The following is an 18,244-nucleotide window of genomic DNA, read 5'->3' on the forward strand; positions in this document are numbered from 1 at the left end:
AAGCGGTAGAACAGATTTTTGACTTGATCTTTTGATTGGTTCATCGAACTGTCACTCACTGACCTCATCCAATCAGAAAAGAGGCGAGATCTTGTTGCCTGGTAGCAACAGTCGCAAACAACATTAAAGCGAGTGTTGTGAACTCAACAAAGTTCTAAACAAAAGTTTACTCACCATTTTAGGATGAATTATAGAAGTGAATATTCTTTAAAACTATGTTTAACTACTGAAAAACGTGTATTAATGTAATGTAAACCATATTTTTTTTTCTTTTATATATATTTTTTATTTAAAAAAATTGTCAGTGAACGTGTGTTTTGGACAGAAAGGGAGGAGCTGCTCTAAAAAAGGGAAATGTTGAAGTTTCCAGAGGTTGATGTCAGTGTAACTGGATTCCTCCAGTCTGGGAACAACTGGGAACAAGATGGCTGAGTTTCCACTGGAAAATTGCTTTTCTCCACTCGCACCAAAAGCTGGACTGAAACCACTCGAAATGATTTTCAAGTAAAGCCTGCAAGTATAAACCATTCTACTGTACGCACCGTCTGTTCTTATAGACTAAAAACATCCAGTGGTTTGTCTGAAGTTTTCCTCAGTCGCGTTTTTTCGCTATTTCTATTACATAACATCTTAAAAGTCGATTTTGTGTTTTTTAAACATCTGTAATCTCTGTTAGACGTAAGAGTAATCGAATTCAAAACTTTCTAAAGTCAAATAGAGCATCGCTTTGCGCACTTTGGCACTAAGACAAAGTATAAAAAGCGACTAAAATGCAGTCGTTTGTTTATATTAATGTACTGTAAAACGACACGATGAGCTCCAGTCGCGTTCGTCCTCAAGCGTCGCAGAGCCCGGCGGCATCTGCATCCGCACCCGCATCTCCTCCACCGCATGAAGGCATCGAGATGGAAAAAATGCATCATGAAGAAGTGGGCCTCGGAGTGCCCGATGAGACCCCCTCCTCTCCGCCTACCTCCAGCTCCAGGCAGGCATGGAGCCGGGATAACCCTGGGTTCGAGCCGGAGGAGGGGATGATGGAGGCGGACTGGCCCCCGGAGAGCCCCGGCCGGAGGTCTGTGTCCACGGCGTCCAGCAGTAGCGGCGGCGGCGGCGGCACGGGGAATTTCTCCGGCATCAGTGCGCGGATCAACAGAGGACTTTATCCGACTCCTCCAGCACAAGAGCACCGCAGCTGTGGGAAGAGGATACTGGAGAAAATGAGAGGTCAAACTTTTGCTTGATTCGTTTTATTTAAGTGTGCTACAGCGTATTTTAAGTAAACTATTGTTACGAGTACTTAAAGGGATAGTTCACCCCAAAATGGAAATTTTGTTATCATTTCTCCCTTTACTTTAGAAAAGTTTATTTCCTTCTGTTAAACGCAAAAGAAGATATTTTAAAGAATGCTGAAAACCTGTAAGCATCGACTTCCATAGTAGTTTTTCATACTATGGAAGTAAATGGTTACAGGTTTTCGCCTTGCTTAAAAATATCTTCTATTGCGTGCAACATACCATGTCAACAGAAAAAAAAAACTGCTATAGAAGTCAATGGTAACAGGTTTTCAGCTTTCTGTAAAATATCTTCTTTAGGGTTCAACAGAAAAACTCCTATGACAGCAGATAGAACTACTATGGAAGTCAATGGTTACAGGTTTTCAGCTTTCTTCAAAATATTTTCTTTAGTGTTCAACAGAAGACAAAAACCCACAAAGGCTTGAAACCACTAGAAGGTAAGTAAACAGTGAGTAAATCTTAGTATTTTGGGTGAACTATACTTTTAATTTACTAGTAAACAACCAGCATGAAAAGTTAATTTGTGGTAAGTTTAAAATGCAAACAAAAATTACAAATGAAGTATACCACTAGCCTCGTTTAGTATATATGTAATCTATACTTGCTCCTAATTGATAGCCTTCTCATAAATCAGTGTTCATAAAAGTTTTAAATGAGATTAAGCAACTTCTCATTAAATTGATCAAAAAACGTGGTAAAGATTTTTACATGGTTAAAAAAAAAATCAGTATCAGTAACTAAGCTTAATTTGTGGTATGCTTGTGCAAATGAAAACATACATGGAGGCTATATACATATATATACATATATTTTAATCAAATAAACATTTATTAAATTGATCAAGAGACATTAAGATATTTCCATTATTTTGGTAAAATAAGCGTAATCTGGAGGCCTTTGCCTTTCATATAAGCCACTTCTGATACCAAATGATCAACTAAAAGTCAAGTTATTATTTGTTGTTCCTAAAACTTCGATTTTTAAGTTCTTTTTAAGAAAACTTAAGAGCCAAGACTTTTGTCTGGTAGTTTATAAGAGTCTAAATCTCTTTTAGTTTATTTACCATTTTGAAATATCAGCATTAAATGATTGCTTTTAAATGCATTATAAAAATTGCACAAACCCTAAACATTTAAAAGTTAGTGTGTGAAATGTAAGGTAATTTTATTGACATTTTCCATTTTCTCTATTTCAGTGTTGTGGGATACTCGTCTTTTAGGTGAGAGCAACAGTAACAGAGAGATGTACTTGAAAACCGTCCTGCGCGAAATGATCACCTACATCCTCTTCCTGCTCACCCTCTGCATAAGTAGGTTGAAAACTAAACCACTTCATGATTAAATATGTTATATTCCCTTTCATAAGGTCCCTTAAAATTAAAATTTAGGGAGATAGGGAGCATTTAGGAGATATAAATCTGATATAAGTATTCAAAGCTTGCAGTTTGTCACTTCCACCCAAATGGATAAACAATTCATTTGACATCACCTCAGACTTTCTCATGAAATCTTCTGGCCAATCAAAATGCTCTCTAACATGTCCTGCCCCTTTCAAGATGCTTCTCATTTACTTTTCATTTAATGCACTTGATCTCAACCACTCTCACTGGCAGAGATGTGATATAAACGAAACGCTATTGGCTGTTTTTTTATAAAAGGGAGGAGCTTACTGCATGTCCTGTCCAGTCGTCATGTTTCAGTTGATCTTAGGTCAAACTTTGAATAAAACAGGCACATTTCTAAGCACTTCATCAGCCTTTAAAGATTCATTCATTCATTCATTCATTCATTCATTCATTTTCTTTTTGGCTTAGTCCCTTTATTGGACTTTTAAAGATGCAAGAGACAATTGAAGTGCAAGCAATGCAGTCTTGAGATGTTTCTTGTCCGCAACACAACTAGAATTTAGCCAGAAATGCATGATCTGGCACAGTGACTATTGACAGATACGTATTGCGTAGTCTATGCATTTGTCAGAATCAGAATCTGTTTGATTAGAGCACAAAACTTAAAAGCATAAAAATGTCTGAATGCTACAAAATGAGTTGAGCATAGAGAATCTGACTTCATGATGGAAACTCTCAGTCCTTTCCCTGGTAATCTCGAATTCTTTCTTTATGGACGACTTCAAATCCTCACAACCACTACAGCCGGAATTTCCTTCCTAGCTATTCAGAATCAGATCAAATGCATTCTATTTTACTTGACTATTTTACTCGAACTTGACTAGCAATCGGGGGTTGCCATTCTTTTTAAGAAACCATTTTCAATCATGTTCATGATGGAAGCTGCTCACAAAATAGGTCCTCGAGAGACTCAAAACTCAAATGTATTCGCCATTGTAACTGATCAAACGTAACTAACTCATCATATCTAAGCTTGTAAAGACTAAACTGTTTCAAATTTAAGACCAGACAAAAAATCCTTTACAATAATCGTTTCCAGGACACTTGGTCATTTCCAGCTATTATTAGGATCGCTAGCAATACTACAGGGTTAAATTCTGTGGGAAATGCATCCATAAACTAAGTGCACTACATTTATGAAGAAAATAAGGAAAATATAGATAAAAAAACCCGGAAAATTCTGAGCATCTTAACTGCTTTCCATCATGCTCTACACTGAAAAAATGCAGGGCTCCACACAATTCATTCACGTTGTTTCAACACAAAAGTTAACATATTTAAGTGGATTGAACATAAAAATATTTAGTTGCCCCCAAACAAACCTCAAAAATTGTGTTGTTTCCGCTCAATTTACATAAGTATACTAAAAAGCAGCAAAAATATATTTTGTGAGTGTACCAGCTTCTGAATCAGATCCTGTTATCCTGTAAAACTTTAGAATGCATCATTGATGTATTTTGAATGTCATTTCCCCACAGTAACCTATGGAATGGTGAGCACCAACATGTACTACTACACCAAAGTCATGTCTCAACTCTTTTTGGACACACCGCTGACGAGTGGAGACCCAACCAACTTCAAGAGTATTTCAACCATGGAGGACTTCTGGAAAGTAATTATTCCATTGACTTACATTTTTTTACATTTTATAAATCCAACACCTGCATTTGTTGCTGAAATTAAATCATGTCTTGATTTAAAGCCTCATGTCATGTCGTTTATCTATGGGATTTTCAAATTAAATTATTATGGTGGCTTGAGTAAGCCAACATACTGTTATACTACATAAACTTCTTCTTCCTAGACTATTTTAAGAACGCATCTCCTCCTAGACCGTTCATACTACAATCACCAAATTTACTCCAAACCTGCAAACTATACTGAATTAAGTTGCTATATCTTTTCCAACTGATCTGACTTATGGTTTTCCAAAAACTGACCCAGAAAATTCGCCCCATTGACTTAACATTGGACCAAACTTTGTGACCTCGTAACTTTGTGCCAGACTGTCATGCATACTTAAGTTTGGGCTCATTCAACTCCACGCTACCAATCTGCCAATCACTGATGACCTTTCAACTTACTAGCCACACCCTAGCAATCACTTACAGCACCCTAGCAACTGTCCCATAGACTTCCATTGTAAAAAAAAAAAACTGCCATTGTCTTTAAATTTGACATACTAACAACACACTAATCAACTATTATCAATATACTAATCCATGCTAGAAACATACTAATCTATACTATAAACATCCTAACTAATATACTAATCATACTAGCAACATGCTAATTCATACTATAAACATACTAGCAACATGCTAATTCATACTATAAACATACTAACAACATGCTAATTCATACTATAAACATACTAACAACATGCTAATTCATACTATAAACATACTAGCAACATGCTAATTCATACTATAAACATACTAACAACATGCTAATTCATACTATAAACATACTAGCAACATGCTAATTCATACTATAAACATACTAGCAACATGCTAATTCATACTATAAACAAATTAACAACATACTAATTCATACTAGAACCATGCTAATTTATGTTAGTAACTGACTAGCAACTATTCAGAACACCCTAGCAACGCCTTAGCAACCACCTAGCAACTGCTCAGAACACCTTAGCAACCACCTAGCAATTTCTTAGCAACCACCTAGAAAACCCTAGCAACCAACTAGCAACCTTAGCAACCACTTAGAACAACCAAGCAACTACCTAGCAAAGCCTTAGCAACCATTCAGAACATCCTAGCAACCACTTAGCAACACCTTTGCAACCACTCAGAACCGCCTATCAACTACCTAACATGCTAACCTTTATGTAGTTATAACTGTTTCAAACTTAAAAACTACTTCAATTATTTAAAATTTGAAACTACTTCAAACTTTCAGACGAGGCTTTCTCAAGCCACTATAAAGTTTGTCTACAAACTTTACTTTTCTAGTTTTTAATCATATCTGAGAGATTTCTGTCCCACTGACAGGAAGTCACTGACCAACATTCTTCAGTATATCTTCTTTAGTGTTCAACAGAAGATAAAAAAACTCAAACATGTTTGGAATAAGTGGAGGATCATGTTAGTTTTTGGGTGAACTATCCCTTTACCTCAAAACTCTAATAAGGTTGAGATATTTGCTAATGTAATTCATGTATAAACAAACATTTTGTAACTAATGCCGAGTCACAAATCGCATATAATACTACATCCTAAAAGTATGTACTTATTTGTGTAGAAAAAGTACATATTTAAGTGTGTAACAGAAGAGTACGGGAGTACGGACATGCTATGGACCATTTTGTTGCTTAGTTAAGTCCCCTTATTATAAGATAATTACTTATCTTATTGGAGCAGCAGGTTATTCTGCCATTCGCAAGTCTTTCATGCAGAGAAATCCTATTCAGGTGTTTGGATAATAATGCATTCAGAAGTTAATGTCTAAACACGTCTTTATATAAGTTCACATTGTTGTTGCAGATGAAATATAAAACGGAACATGTGATTTAAATATTTTCCAGTTGGCTAGATATTAATTATTAATCATTCAAACAACTTTTCCAAAGCCTCTAGTTGACGGTTGGTCTCGCATGTCTGCCATGTTTGTAGTTTGTTTACACTTTTTACCTGAGTTTGTAGTTCGAAATAATCGAATTCGAACTAATCGAATTCACATCTAATGCGCAATGTATTGTGGGAAATATTAGTGGTTAGAGTACAGACGGTTCTACACTTCAATTGTCTGTCGGTAATAGTAGACCATCCAGAAACTTTTTCGAGTACTATTTAGGACAGATAGTATGCGAATTGGGACACAGCACAAGTAGTTGACTAGCAGAGTAGTAGCAATAAGTCTAGTATGGCACATCCTAAATATAAAGTGATCAAAATTTAAATCCTACATGACATCCTACTATAAATCCTCTCCCGTGGCTTCATGGGATTGTAAAGTGTCTATTGGTTGCACACCTCAAAAATTTTACTAGAAGTTTAAGGTAGTTTTGTGTACTTCGTGTTTTTCAAATACTATAAATTTGAGTCATGTACTGCTTTTACACATATTTTAATTGCATAAAGTATACAATTTTGACCACACACATTTGAAGTTCATTCTAATGGATTGAGCACAGATGGATGGATGGATGGATGGATGGATGGATGGATGGATGGATGGATGGATGGATGGATGGATGGATTGATTGATGGATTGATTGATTGATTGATGGATGGACGGATGGATAGATATTTAGATAGATAGATAGATGGATGGATGGATGGATGAACGGATGGATGAACGGATGGATGAACGGATGGATGGATGGATGGATAGATATTTAGATAGACAGACAGACAGACAGACAGACAGATAGGTAGACAGATAGATGGATAGACAGACAGGCAGGCAGGCAGGCAGGCAGGCAGGCAGGCAGGCAGGCAGGCAGATAGATAGATAGATAGATAGATAGATAGATAGATAGATAGATAGATAGATAGATAGATAGATAGATAGATAGATAGATAGATAGATAGATAGATAGATAGATAGATAGATAGATAGATAGATAGATAGATAGATAGATAGATAGATAGATAGATAGATAGATAGATAGATAGATAGATAGATAGATAGATAGATAGATAGATAGATAGATAGACAGACAGATACTAAAAGATACAAAAAAAAATAGATAATAAAATTATAGTAATTATAATTGTAGTATAGTATAATAATAGTATATTATCATGTTTAGTGTGACAGAAATCTCTCATATTTTATGAAAAAATAATTTTGTGTGGGTGTGGAATGACATGATGGTGAAAAAACAATGACAGAATTTTACAAAAATATTATTTGCAGTTCACAGAAGGCCCATTTCTTAATGGCATGTACTGGGAGCTCTGGTACAACAACAAGAGTCTCCCAGAAAACCAGAGTCTGATCTATTATGAGAACCTCTTGCTGGGCATCCCACGTCTCCGACAGCTAAGAGTACGCAATGAGTCTTGTTCTGTCCACGAGGACCTGCGGGACGAGGTTTACGACTGCTACAATGTCTACTCTCCAGCCAATGAGGACAAGGCGCCGTTCGGCCCCAAGAATGGCACAGCGTATGTTAAATTGCGATGCATATAAATAGTAAAAACAGAGGCTGATTTGTGGTTCTGACCTGGTTTATCGTGCTGTTTGTCTGTAAGGTGGAGGTTCAAGGATGAGAGCAGTCTGGGTGAGAGCAGTTACTGGGGAGAAGTGTCCAGTTATGGTGGTGGAGGTTATTACCAGGATCTGTCCCGCACTCGAGATAAATCAGCCAATCAGCTGCGGGAGCTTAAAAACAATCTCTGGCTGGACCGCGGCACTAGAGCTGTGTTCTTGGACTTCTCCATCTACAACGGCAATGTTAACCTCTTCTGTATTGTGAGGTAATTTATTGCTCTCTATCTATCTATCCGTCCGTCCGTCCGTCCGTCCGTCCGTCCGTCCATCTATCTATCTATCTATCTATCTATCTATCTATCTATCTATCTATCTATCTATCTATCTATCTATCTATCTATCTATCTATCTATCTATCTATCTATCTATCTATCTATCTATCTATCTATCTATCTATCTATCTATCTATCTATCTATCTCTCTCTCTCTGTCTACCGTTCTAGGGTTCTTTTGTTCCATCCATCCATCCATCATCCTAGGGTTCTTTTGTTCTATCTTTTTATCTATTTATCTATCTGTCTGTCCATTCATCCAATCTATTATCTGTCTATCAGTCCAATCTATCCATCCATCCAGATCTGTCTGTCTGTCTGTCTGTCTGTCTGTCTGTCTGTCTGTCTGTCTGTCTGTCTGTCTGTCTGTCTGTCTGTCTGTCTATCTATCTATCTATCTTTCTAGGGTTCTTTTGTCCAATCCATCCATACATACATCCATCTATTTTTCTACCATCTTATGGTTCTTTTGTTCTATTTATCTATCTATCCATCCATTTGTCTGTCCCTTTATCCAATCTATTTTCTATCTGTCCATCTCTCCATCTCTCTATCTCTCTATCTATCTATCTATCTATCTATCTATCTATCTATCTATCTATCTATCTATCTATCTATCTATCTATCTATCTATCTATCTATCTATCTGTCTATCTGTCTGTCTGTCAGCCTGTCTATCTATTTGTCTATCTGTCTGTCTGCCTGTCTGCCTGCCTGCCTGCCTGCCTGCCTGTCTATCCGTCTATCAAAATATTGTCATTTAAATTTATTTAAAGTATGTGTGGCCACATTGATTTTCATTGAACTAATTATTTTCTTGATTTCATTTTCTGAAAGTAAACCAAATTATATACGAATAATAAATAATGAGAATAAATCCATAAAAAAAAGTTATTTTCTATAATAAAATAGCGTAAACTATTTTTTACTGCTTTTTTAGGCTGCTAGTGGAGTTTCCAGCCACAGGGGGTGCTGTGCCCTCCTGGCAGTTCCAGACAGTGCGTCTCCTCCGCTACGTCTCCAGCTGGGACTACTTTGTGGGTGTGTGTGAAGTGTCCTTTTGCCTCTTCGTGCTGTATTACCTGGTGGAGGAAGCTCTAGAGATCCGCCTGCATCGGCTGCGGTACTTCAAGAGCCTGTGGAACTGCTTAGATGTTCTCATCGTTGCGGTAGGTCAAAATATTTTTGACATTGAATATATATAGTCTGCTCTAGTGCTTTAGAGTGTGAAACATTGTTCTTTGTTGTTCACAATCACAGTTGAGTGTTCCTGCCATCATTATGAACATCTGCAGAACATCAGCGGTCAGTCACAGACTTCACTTTCTGCTGGAGAACCACAGCACATATCCCAACTTTGAGCCGCTTGCTCGCCTTCAGGTGCATTTTAACAACCTGGCAGCCATCATCGTCTTCCTCTCATGGGTGAAGGTGAGCTTTCAGATCAATGTCTGACATGCAAACATTTTTTTTGTTGTCTTTTCGTCAGCCATTTTGCTTCTCCCACAGCTTTTTAAGTTCATCAACTTCAACAAGACCATGAATCAACTGTCCACCACCATGTCCCGTTGTGCCAAAGACCTGATGGGCTTCGCGATCATGTTTTTCATCGTGTTTCTGGCTTACGCTCAGCTGGCCTATTTAGTGTTTGGAACTCAGGTCAATGACTTCAGCACCTTTCAGGCCTGCATGTGAGTTCTGGAGCAAAGAATATAATTATAATATACATTGATATAAGTAATAATATGCAGAAATACTTAAAAATCTATGGAAGTCCTAAGGGGTCATGCATTCAAATATTTTTTCTCTCTTGTTTTCTTGTAATCCCTCAACTGTTTGAAAATTAAGAAAATTAAGTCATGATCACGGTAAAACAAGAGGAAAAAAATAGTTTTTTCAAATTTGTTATGTAAAATTTTTTTTCTTTTAAAAATTTAACTCAAACTTTTTTATTGTGAAAATGACAGACTCCTCCAATCATTTGGAGCGATTAAACCCCACCCACAATTTAAATCCAATCACCAACCCTACATTTTGTAATTTTCTGTAATTGTAATCTGTTACAATTGAGTCACAAGATGTGGGCGTAAAAAATAAATATATATAAAAAGTTTCTATATTATTTATATGTCGCAACTTCGGTTTCATTTTTGCATGACATAGAACTAACAGGGTTTTTTTAATGTAATATAACTGTCACAGTGGTGTCGCACCACAGACGATCAAGACTCGCAGGATATCAAAAACACTTATTTATTAACAAAATCTTTCTTACTACAAAAGGAACAATCAACTCAGGTAGGACATGGAGATGTTGACAATACAATAAACTAAACTAAAGCTGCGGTCACACTGGACGTTTCTCCCCATAGACTTCCGCACGCGAATGTGTCAGACCGGAAACGCAAGCTCATGCAACAAGTTTCACAGTTCGCTGCGGTGCAAAGTTCAAGCTTGGGGAACTTTAAATCATGGAGCAATCGCTAGTCTAATAATCTTGTTTAACCCCGCCCCTTTTCGCAGCGCCATACAACAGAATTTCGAAATGCTCAAACTCAAGTGTGACCGCAGCATAAAGCAGGGGTATAAATACACAGGACACGATTACACAAATTACAAAAGTGTGACACAGCAGGTGGAACTCATGATCATAAGGAAACAAAGGGGTCAAATGACATATTTGACAAAAATGACAAAATGACAAAACACTAATTATGGATTTATTTATTTATTAAAGATTTTATATTAACTATATTTTATTAACTTTATATTTTAATTTCTTTTTTAAAAGTATAACAGATCATATAAAAGTGTAAGTTAATGTATTCTGTGTACATTTTAATATACAGAATTAAGTAAGAAAAACAACTATTTTAATCACATGTTTATTATTATTTAGTTAGCATAGTTTTACAATTATTTCTCTGCTTTTAAAGTTTAGACAAATAATTGTGCAATATCATGAATATGATTAAGAACATTGGTTTCTTTTGCTTACAGCTTCACGCAGTTCCGGATCATTCTGGGCGATTTTGACTTCTCTGAAATCGAGGAGGCCGACAGCGTGTTGGGACCCATTTACTTCACCACCTTTGTGTTCTTCATCTTCATGATTCTGCTGGTAAACACACCAAGAGCAACATGACATAAAAGATAAAAGTAGCATTCGAACAACTGAAATGCACAAGAATCGATGCTGATTATTTTGTTTTTTTTCAGAACATGTTCTTGGCCATCATCAATGACACATACTCCGAGGTAAAATCCGACATGGCGCAGCAGAGGTCAGAGATGGAGATCACAGACCTCATCAAGAAAAGCTACAACAGAGCCATGGTGAAGCTCAAGCTTAAGAAAAGCTCCATCAACGACATCCCGGAAAGTTTACAACAGGCCGCAGGAAAACTCAGCTTTGATGAGCTCCGACAAGACCTCAGAGGGTCAGAAACCTTTTCTAAAACATACAAATCAAACACAGTGTTGGATGAGACTGATTTAAACCCATTGTTCAAATGGACTACACTTTCGTTATGTTGGGGGCTGGTTTTGCCCTAATGACTTCTATTATAATGACATGTTTTTGATTACAAAGCCATTATGATCATGCATTCTTGATTTTTGGTGGTTTTCCCTGTAGGGAGTTTGTCATTTTTATGGTTGATCATAAGCAGGCAGCATTAACCCTTTAGATAGGCCTGTGAAAAAAAAATTCTGTTTTTTTTATGGAGTTCTATGTAGTAAAACGGATAGGGGCACCACTGGCCATCACGGGCCCTATGACAACATTCTGATGGGAGGGTGATTCACAGGCGAAAGCCATATAAAATCTATAAACAAAAATGTGGTTATAATGGAAGTCAATGGGGCAAAAACAGCCACTAACATAACAAAAGGTTAGTCAATTTGTGCAGATAGTATTATTGATTTTTTTTTACTTTTCAAAGTGTTTTCCCAAAATGTGTGTCAAAATAAGATTTGTCACCAAAAAACATTCAATTTGCTGAAACACAGAGAAAGTTGTGATCAAATGAAGACCCAGAATCACCACAGAGTGTATGAAAACATCCCCAACAGCACACAAGGGTTAATTGTGTTATTGATGTTTGTGCACAGAAAGGGTCATTCGGATGCTGAAATTGAAGCTATTTTTGCCAAGTATGACCTTGACGGAGATCAGGAGCTGACCGAACACGAGCACCAGCAAATGAGAGACGACCTGGAGAAAGAGAGAGTGAGTGAAACACCAGTGCTAATTTTTTTTATTTTGACATTTACTAGGACCTGCTTTTTCAGAACCCTAAGCTTTCTGTTGGCTGAACTGTGGATCATTGATCAGTGCTTGAAATACATTCATTGACTACATCTTTCAAATCACGAATTTGTTTACACAAATCTTTATGAACCTATAGGTTTGTTTGCATATTTGCTTTTTTCTCCCCAAATATAAACCCTAATACAAAACAAAGACTAACATTACTGCTATATTTTAAATGATCCACAATACACTGTAAACTATGCATACTGTGAATTTATACAATTATTATGTCATTCAGCATTAAAGTCTTAAAAGCTCCGCTCCTTTTACTTAACAAATAAAGTAAAAAAAACAAAAACAACTAAATCTCCTTTAAAATTCAATTTGTATTGAAAACAATGTTGTGTGAACGCACACTAAACCAAATAGAACATAATCCTAACAGTATCTAAATCATATATTCATTTTCCTTCGGCTCAGTCCCTTATCAATCAGGGGTCACCACAACGGAATGAACCGGCAACTATTCTGGCATATGTTTTACGCTGCGGATGCCCTTTCAGCTGCAACCCAGTACTGGGAAACACCAATACACTCTTGCATTCTCACACACACACACACACACACACACACTACGGCCAATTTAGCTTATCCAATTCATTTATACCGCATGTTTTTAGACTGTGGGGGAAACCGGAGCACCCAGAGGAAACCCATGCCAACACGGGGAGAACATGCAAACTCCTCACAGAAATGGAATCGAACTGGGAATCGAACCAGTGACCTTCTTGCTGTGATGCAACAGTGCTAACCACTGAGCCACCATGCCGCCTATCTAAAAGATTGTAAAATGAAAAGTTAAGACAACATGAAACAAAAATAAACAATTTGCTACATTCAAAAAGTATTGCCATATTAAAATATGTCTCAATACTATCAAAACAATTAGCTAAACTCATACATATCGGTTCATGGGAATCAACCGCATCAACTTAGCAACACTAGTTCCATGCTCTACTGTTAAACCAACAGAAACGCTAAAAAAATTCAAGAACACAAATAAACAAATTAACATAAAGAATCAAATCAGTGTATAGCACTTGCACAGATGCTTAGTATCTGTTGAACACTCGCCAGGAGGACTTAGATCTGGAGCACAGTTCGCTGCCCAGGCCAGCCAGTGGGCGGAGCTTCTCCCGAAGCCAAGACGACTCAGAGGAGGATGACGACGAAGACAGCGGACACAGCTCTCGTCGCCGCGGCAGCAGCTCAGGGGGCGTGTCTTATGAGGAGTTCCAAGTGTAAACATCACCTGTCAATCAAACTAGTAATAGGTTAACAGGATATATTCAGTGCTTGACGGTATTTTTGTGCCGCATCAGGCTTGTGCGGCGAGTGGACCGGATGGAGCACTCAATTGGCAGCATTGTCTCCAAGATCGATGCCGTTATTGTGAAGTTGGAGACCATGGAGAGAGCCAAGATGAAGAGGAGAGATGTGCTTGGACGGATCCTGGATGGAGTCATGGAGGTGATGATGATGATGTTGTTTATGAATTTAAATGAAAATGCTTGTATTTCTGTGAAGACAGATTTGAGTCATGCCGCATCGCCACTTCAGATGTGCATTATTTTCTATTATACTGCAGGATGTTGAATGCTCGAGTTTCATTGGCTGAGGAATATTCTAGTGAGCAATTAGTTTCATATAAACACATAGCTAACATACTTTTACACAGGCCTTGTTTGAATTACAGTTGCATATCAATACACCAAATGATTGGAGTTGTTACACAGCCTACAACTGTAAATATATATATATATATATATATATATATATATATATATATATATATATATATATATATATATATATATATATAAATTAATTAATTAATTAACAGAGTGAGATCTGTAAGAAAAAAAGTTTAAGGACTAAACCTGACAAATGTCTTGAAAAAAAATATCTAGACCGTGTCTTTAGGTATGGTGACCATAGTGAAAGCATTGACTCCGGTCTGTTTTTATTAGAATTATGAATTATTAGAAATTACCTACAGTTGAAGTCAGAATTATTAGCCCCCCATTAAATTGATTTTTCTTTTTTAAATATTTCCCAGATGATGTTTAACAGAGCAAGGAAATTTTCACAGTATGTCTGATAATATTTTTTCTTCTGGAGAAAGTCTTATTTGTTTTATTTTGGCTAGAATAAAAGCAGTTTTAAATTTTTTTTAAACACCATTTTAAGGTCAAAATTATTAGCCCCTTTAAGCTTTTTTCAATAGTCTACAGAACAAGCCATCGTTATACAATAACTTGCCTAATAACCCTAACCTGCCTACTTAACCTAATTAACCTAGTTAAGCTTTAAAATGTCACTTTAAGCTGCATAGAAGTGTCTTGAAAAATATCTAGTCAAATATTATTTATTGTCATCATGGCGAAGATAAAATAAATCAGTTATTAGAAATTAGATATTAAAACGATTATGTTTAGAAATGTGTTGAAAAAATAAACTGGGGGGCTAATAATTCTGACTTCAACTGTAAATACTTTGCATCATGGCCGCATCACTATGTACAACAGCCTGTAAATTATTCCTTCATTGCACATCCTGTCATAGTTTTCTTCCACATATTTTAGGAAATGCATTCAAATGACATTAGAGAACAATTTATGTTAAACAAATGTGTTTTTTATTTCTAAAAATAATGTTATCTTTATCGTTCGAAATTTAAAAAAAAAAAAGTAATTTTTGTTGTGGCTATACCATGCTTGAAGAACAGTGTTTTACAAAATAACCAAAGCACTTTACCACAATTAATTTTTTTTTTTTTAAATAATAATATTATTTTGAAGATACTGTGATCAAAATTGAAGAACAGCAATGAGACTCTCCACGTTATCCTGTCCTACTTTTATGGACGACCAACCTTTTTGGTGGACTTGAGTGAGTCAGTGAGATCACATATTTAGAGCAATCTCCTGCTGTGGAAAATCGGCTTTGTCAGACAATGAAGGAGTTTACCAATATACAATCAGGGTTTCCACGCTTCTTGAAAATACTTAAAGTACTTGAATTTCAGATATATGGATTCAAAACCTCGAAAGTACTTTAAAACAAACCCAGCTCATTGAAAGTGCTTGAATTAAATTTGCTTATGGTTGTATTTCAACAATTGTACTCAATTGTCAAAAACAGAAAAAAATCATTAAATTAAAAGTCCTACATTTAAATCTTGTACAATAACACTGCACATTTTTATCAATATTTCAGAAACAGAATTTGAATATCACCAGTGTTGAATTCAGGAAATTTTATACAAATTCTTTGAACATGAATTTTTTAAACGATCAAAAGTTTTGAAAATTACTCGACATTTTGATGTCAATTTAAAGTGTAAATGAAATGTTAAATACAGTAAGGACTTTCATGGCGCTTCATATGCTGGGGTATGAATTACAAAGGTGCTTGATTTAAAATGAATGGTGCTTTCAAACATCCTTGAATCTGCTGTTCATGAAAGCGTGGGAACCCTGTACAACACCCATGTATATGCATTATACTGTATTTCAGAATGGATTTGCCTAAAAACGGCTCTTTTACTCAAGTTTGAAAAATGTAAAATAGGACTAAACAGTGACCTGGAAGCTGTAGGTTGTTCTGAAATGTTGATCTCCGCTGTAATGTTGTTCTCCTCAGGACGAGCGGATGGGTCGGGATCCAGAGCTGCAGCGGGAGCAGATGGACAGGCTGGTGAGGGAAGAGCTGGAGCGCTGGGAGTCTGACGACACCATGTCGCAGGTGAGCCACCATCATCAGCCCACTCCTATCATCCCATCGGCTCAGCTCCGCCCACGCAGCTCCCGACCACCCTCCTCGCTGTCCAATGAGGGCCCGGATGCTGCAGCCAGTGGCCCCGCCCACATGTAAAGGGTGTTTATTTCTGAAAACACCGCTCCAGTTCTACAGTATGCTCAAATCTACTTTAGAAGTATCAAAGCCACAGCCGCAGAGCTAAATAGTCCTGCAAAAAAGCTATTTATTTGTGTTTCTTTATATTAAAGTTAATCAGGGCTTTACAGTGCTTTAAAATGTATAGATGAAGGTGAATCGAAGCAGCTCTAAAACAGTTTCAGTATTAATTTCCGACAATTTTTATATTAGATTTTTACATTTAGCTTTTACTCATATTAATCAGGTGCATTTTGAATTTGAGGTACAATTTGCTTTACTGTATTTTCTAGCAGGCAATCCTAAGTTTGTTTGTAATATTACTGATGAAGTAATTTCATCAAATTTAAACATACAGTGCTCAGCATATATAAGTACACCCCTCACAAATCCCTCTTTTAAATTCATATTTTTAATAGGAAGCTTTACAATATTATATTTGTGCAGATACATTAGTTTAGTCAGAACTGAAGCCAAATCTGGAGCTTATCTAATGAAATAACTTATGATAACGGTCCAAGAACTAGTACACTCAAATGTATATGATATAGAAAAATATTAAATACATATTTAAAAATGAGAAAAAAAAAATCAAGAAAAGCAAAAAAATGTAACAATTTTGTTGTAATTTTGTAGGTTGTAATTTTTTTTTGCAACATTTTGCGTGAATTTAACTGTATTATCTTTCAATTCCTAATTATGTTTGGTGAGTAAAATATTATTTGAATAAATATATCTGTTTAATAAATCTGTTTTGTTTAAATGCACTAAAATACATTGCCTATATTTACTGAGAAATGGATAAAAATATTCATTTTCAAAATGGGGTGTACTTATTTGTGCTGAGCACTTTATACAGCATGCTCAAAAATACAAACAATTTCTCATTACATGGGAAATAACATCGTGCTTAAATATATATATATATATATATATATATATATATATATATATATATATATATATATATATATATATATATATATATATATAAAAAACAATAAATCTACTATTCAAAAATGAAGACAATATTTGAAAAGTCATCAAAAATCACTTTAAAGTAAAGAAATTGAAGACAAATGCAAGAGTATTGTATATTTTACATTTTGTACTGATCATCATGCAGTGCTTATGAAGTACACTACCTGACAAAAGTCTTGTCGTCAATCCCAGTTGTAAGAGCAACAAATAATAACTTGACTTCTAGTTGATCATTTGGGAAAGTGGCAGAAGGTAGATTTTTTTTCCATGAATCATCTGCTGAACTGCATCCCAATCATCACAAATAAAGCAGAAGATCTATTGGAACCCGCATGGACCCTAGATTCTGATAGAAATTAGTCAAGTTTGGTGAAGGAAAAATCATGGTTTGGGGTTACATTCAGTATGGGGGCGTACGAGAGATCTGAAGAGTGGACTGCAACATCAACAGCCTGAGGTGTCAAGACATTTGTGCTGCCCATTACATTATAAACCACAGGAGAGGGCAAACTCTTCAGCAGGATAGCGCTCCTTTTCATACTTCAGCCTCCAGATCAAAGTTCCTGAAAGAAAAGAAGGTCAAGGTGCTCCAGGATTGGAGCCTTTCATATAAGCCACTTCTGATACCAAATGATCAACTAGAAGTCAAGTTATTATTGTTGTTCATAAAACTTGGATAGGCGACAAGACTTTGGTCAGGTAGTGTACAGTGTGGAAGAATTGCAGTATACTATATTCTTAATTATGCATTAATCTTTCACTAACCTACAGTGTTAAATCCCAGATTCATCAGTAATGAAGCTTACAGTAATGAACATAATGAAGGAAATATTATTCA

At 36.1% G+C, this 18,244-nt stretch overlaps 1 protein-coding gene across 2 annotated transcripts; it reads left to right on the forward strand.

Moving 5' to 3' along the window:
- Positions 1 to 365: 365 nt before the first annotated feature.
- Positions 366 to 17,330, forward strand: pkd2 (polycystic kidney disease 2). 2 transcript variants are annotated; one of them, XM_056456582.1, is made up of 14 exons: positions 366 to 1,224; positions 2,491 to 2,604; positions 4,179 to 4,312; positions 7,585 to 7,835; positions 7,923 to 8,147; positions 9,154 to 9,382; positions 9,474 to 9,644; positions 9,723 to 9,904; positions 11,214 to 11,334; positions 11,433 to 11,653; positions 12,327 to 12,444; positions 13,606 to 13,769; positions 13,851 to 13,998; positions 16,174 to 17,330. In XM_056456582.1, the coding sequence occupies exons 1-14, from the start codon at positions 813 to 815 to the stop codon at positions 16,402 to 16,404; spliced, it is 2,721 nt and encodes a 906-aa protein (XP_056312557.1). In that variant the 5' UTR covers positions 366 to 812; the 3' UTR covers positions 16,405 to 17,330. The 2 variants fall into 2 exon arrangements, with proteins under 2 accessions (XP_056312557.1, XP_056312558.1); XM_056456583.1 differs by having other exon boundaries at positions 13,609 to 13,769.
- The last annotated feature ends 914 nt before the right edge of the window (positions 17,331 to 18,244 follow it).

This window comes from Danio aesculapii, chromosome 1, assembly GCF_903798145.1.
Source record: "Danio aesculapii chromosome 1, fDanAes4.1, whole genome shotgun sequence".
Lineage (NCBI taxonomy): Eukaryota > Metazoa > Chordata > Actinopteri > Cypriniformes > Danionidae > Danio > Danio aesculapii.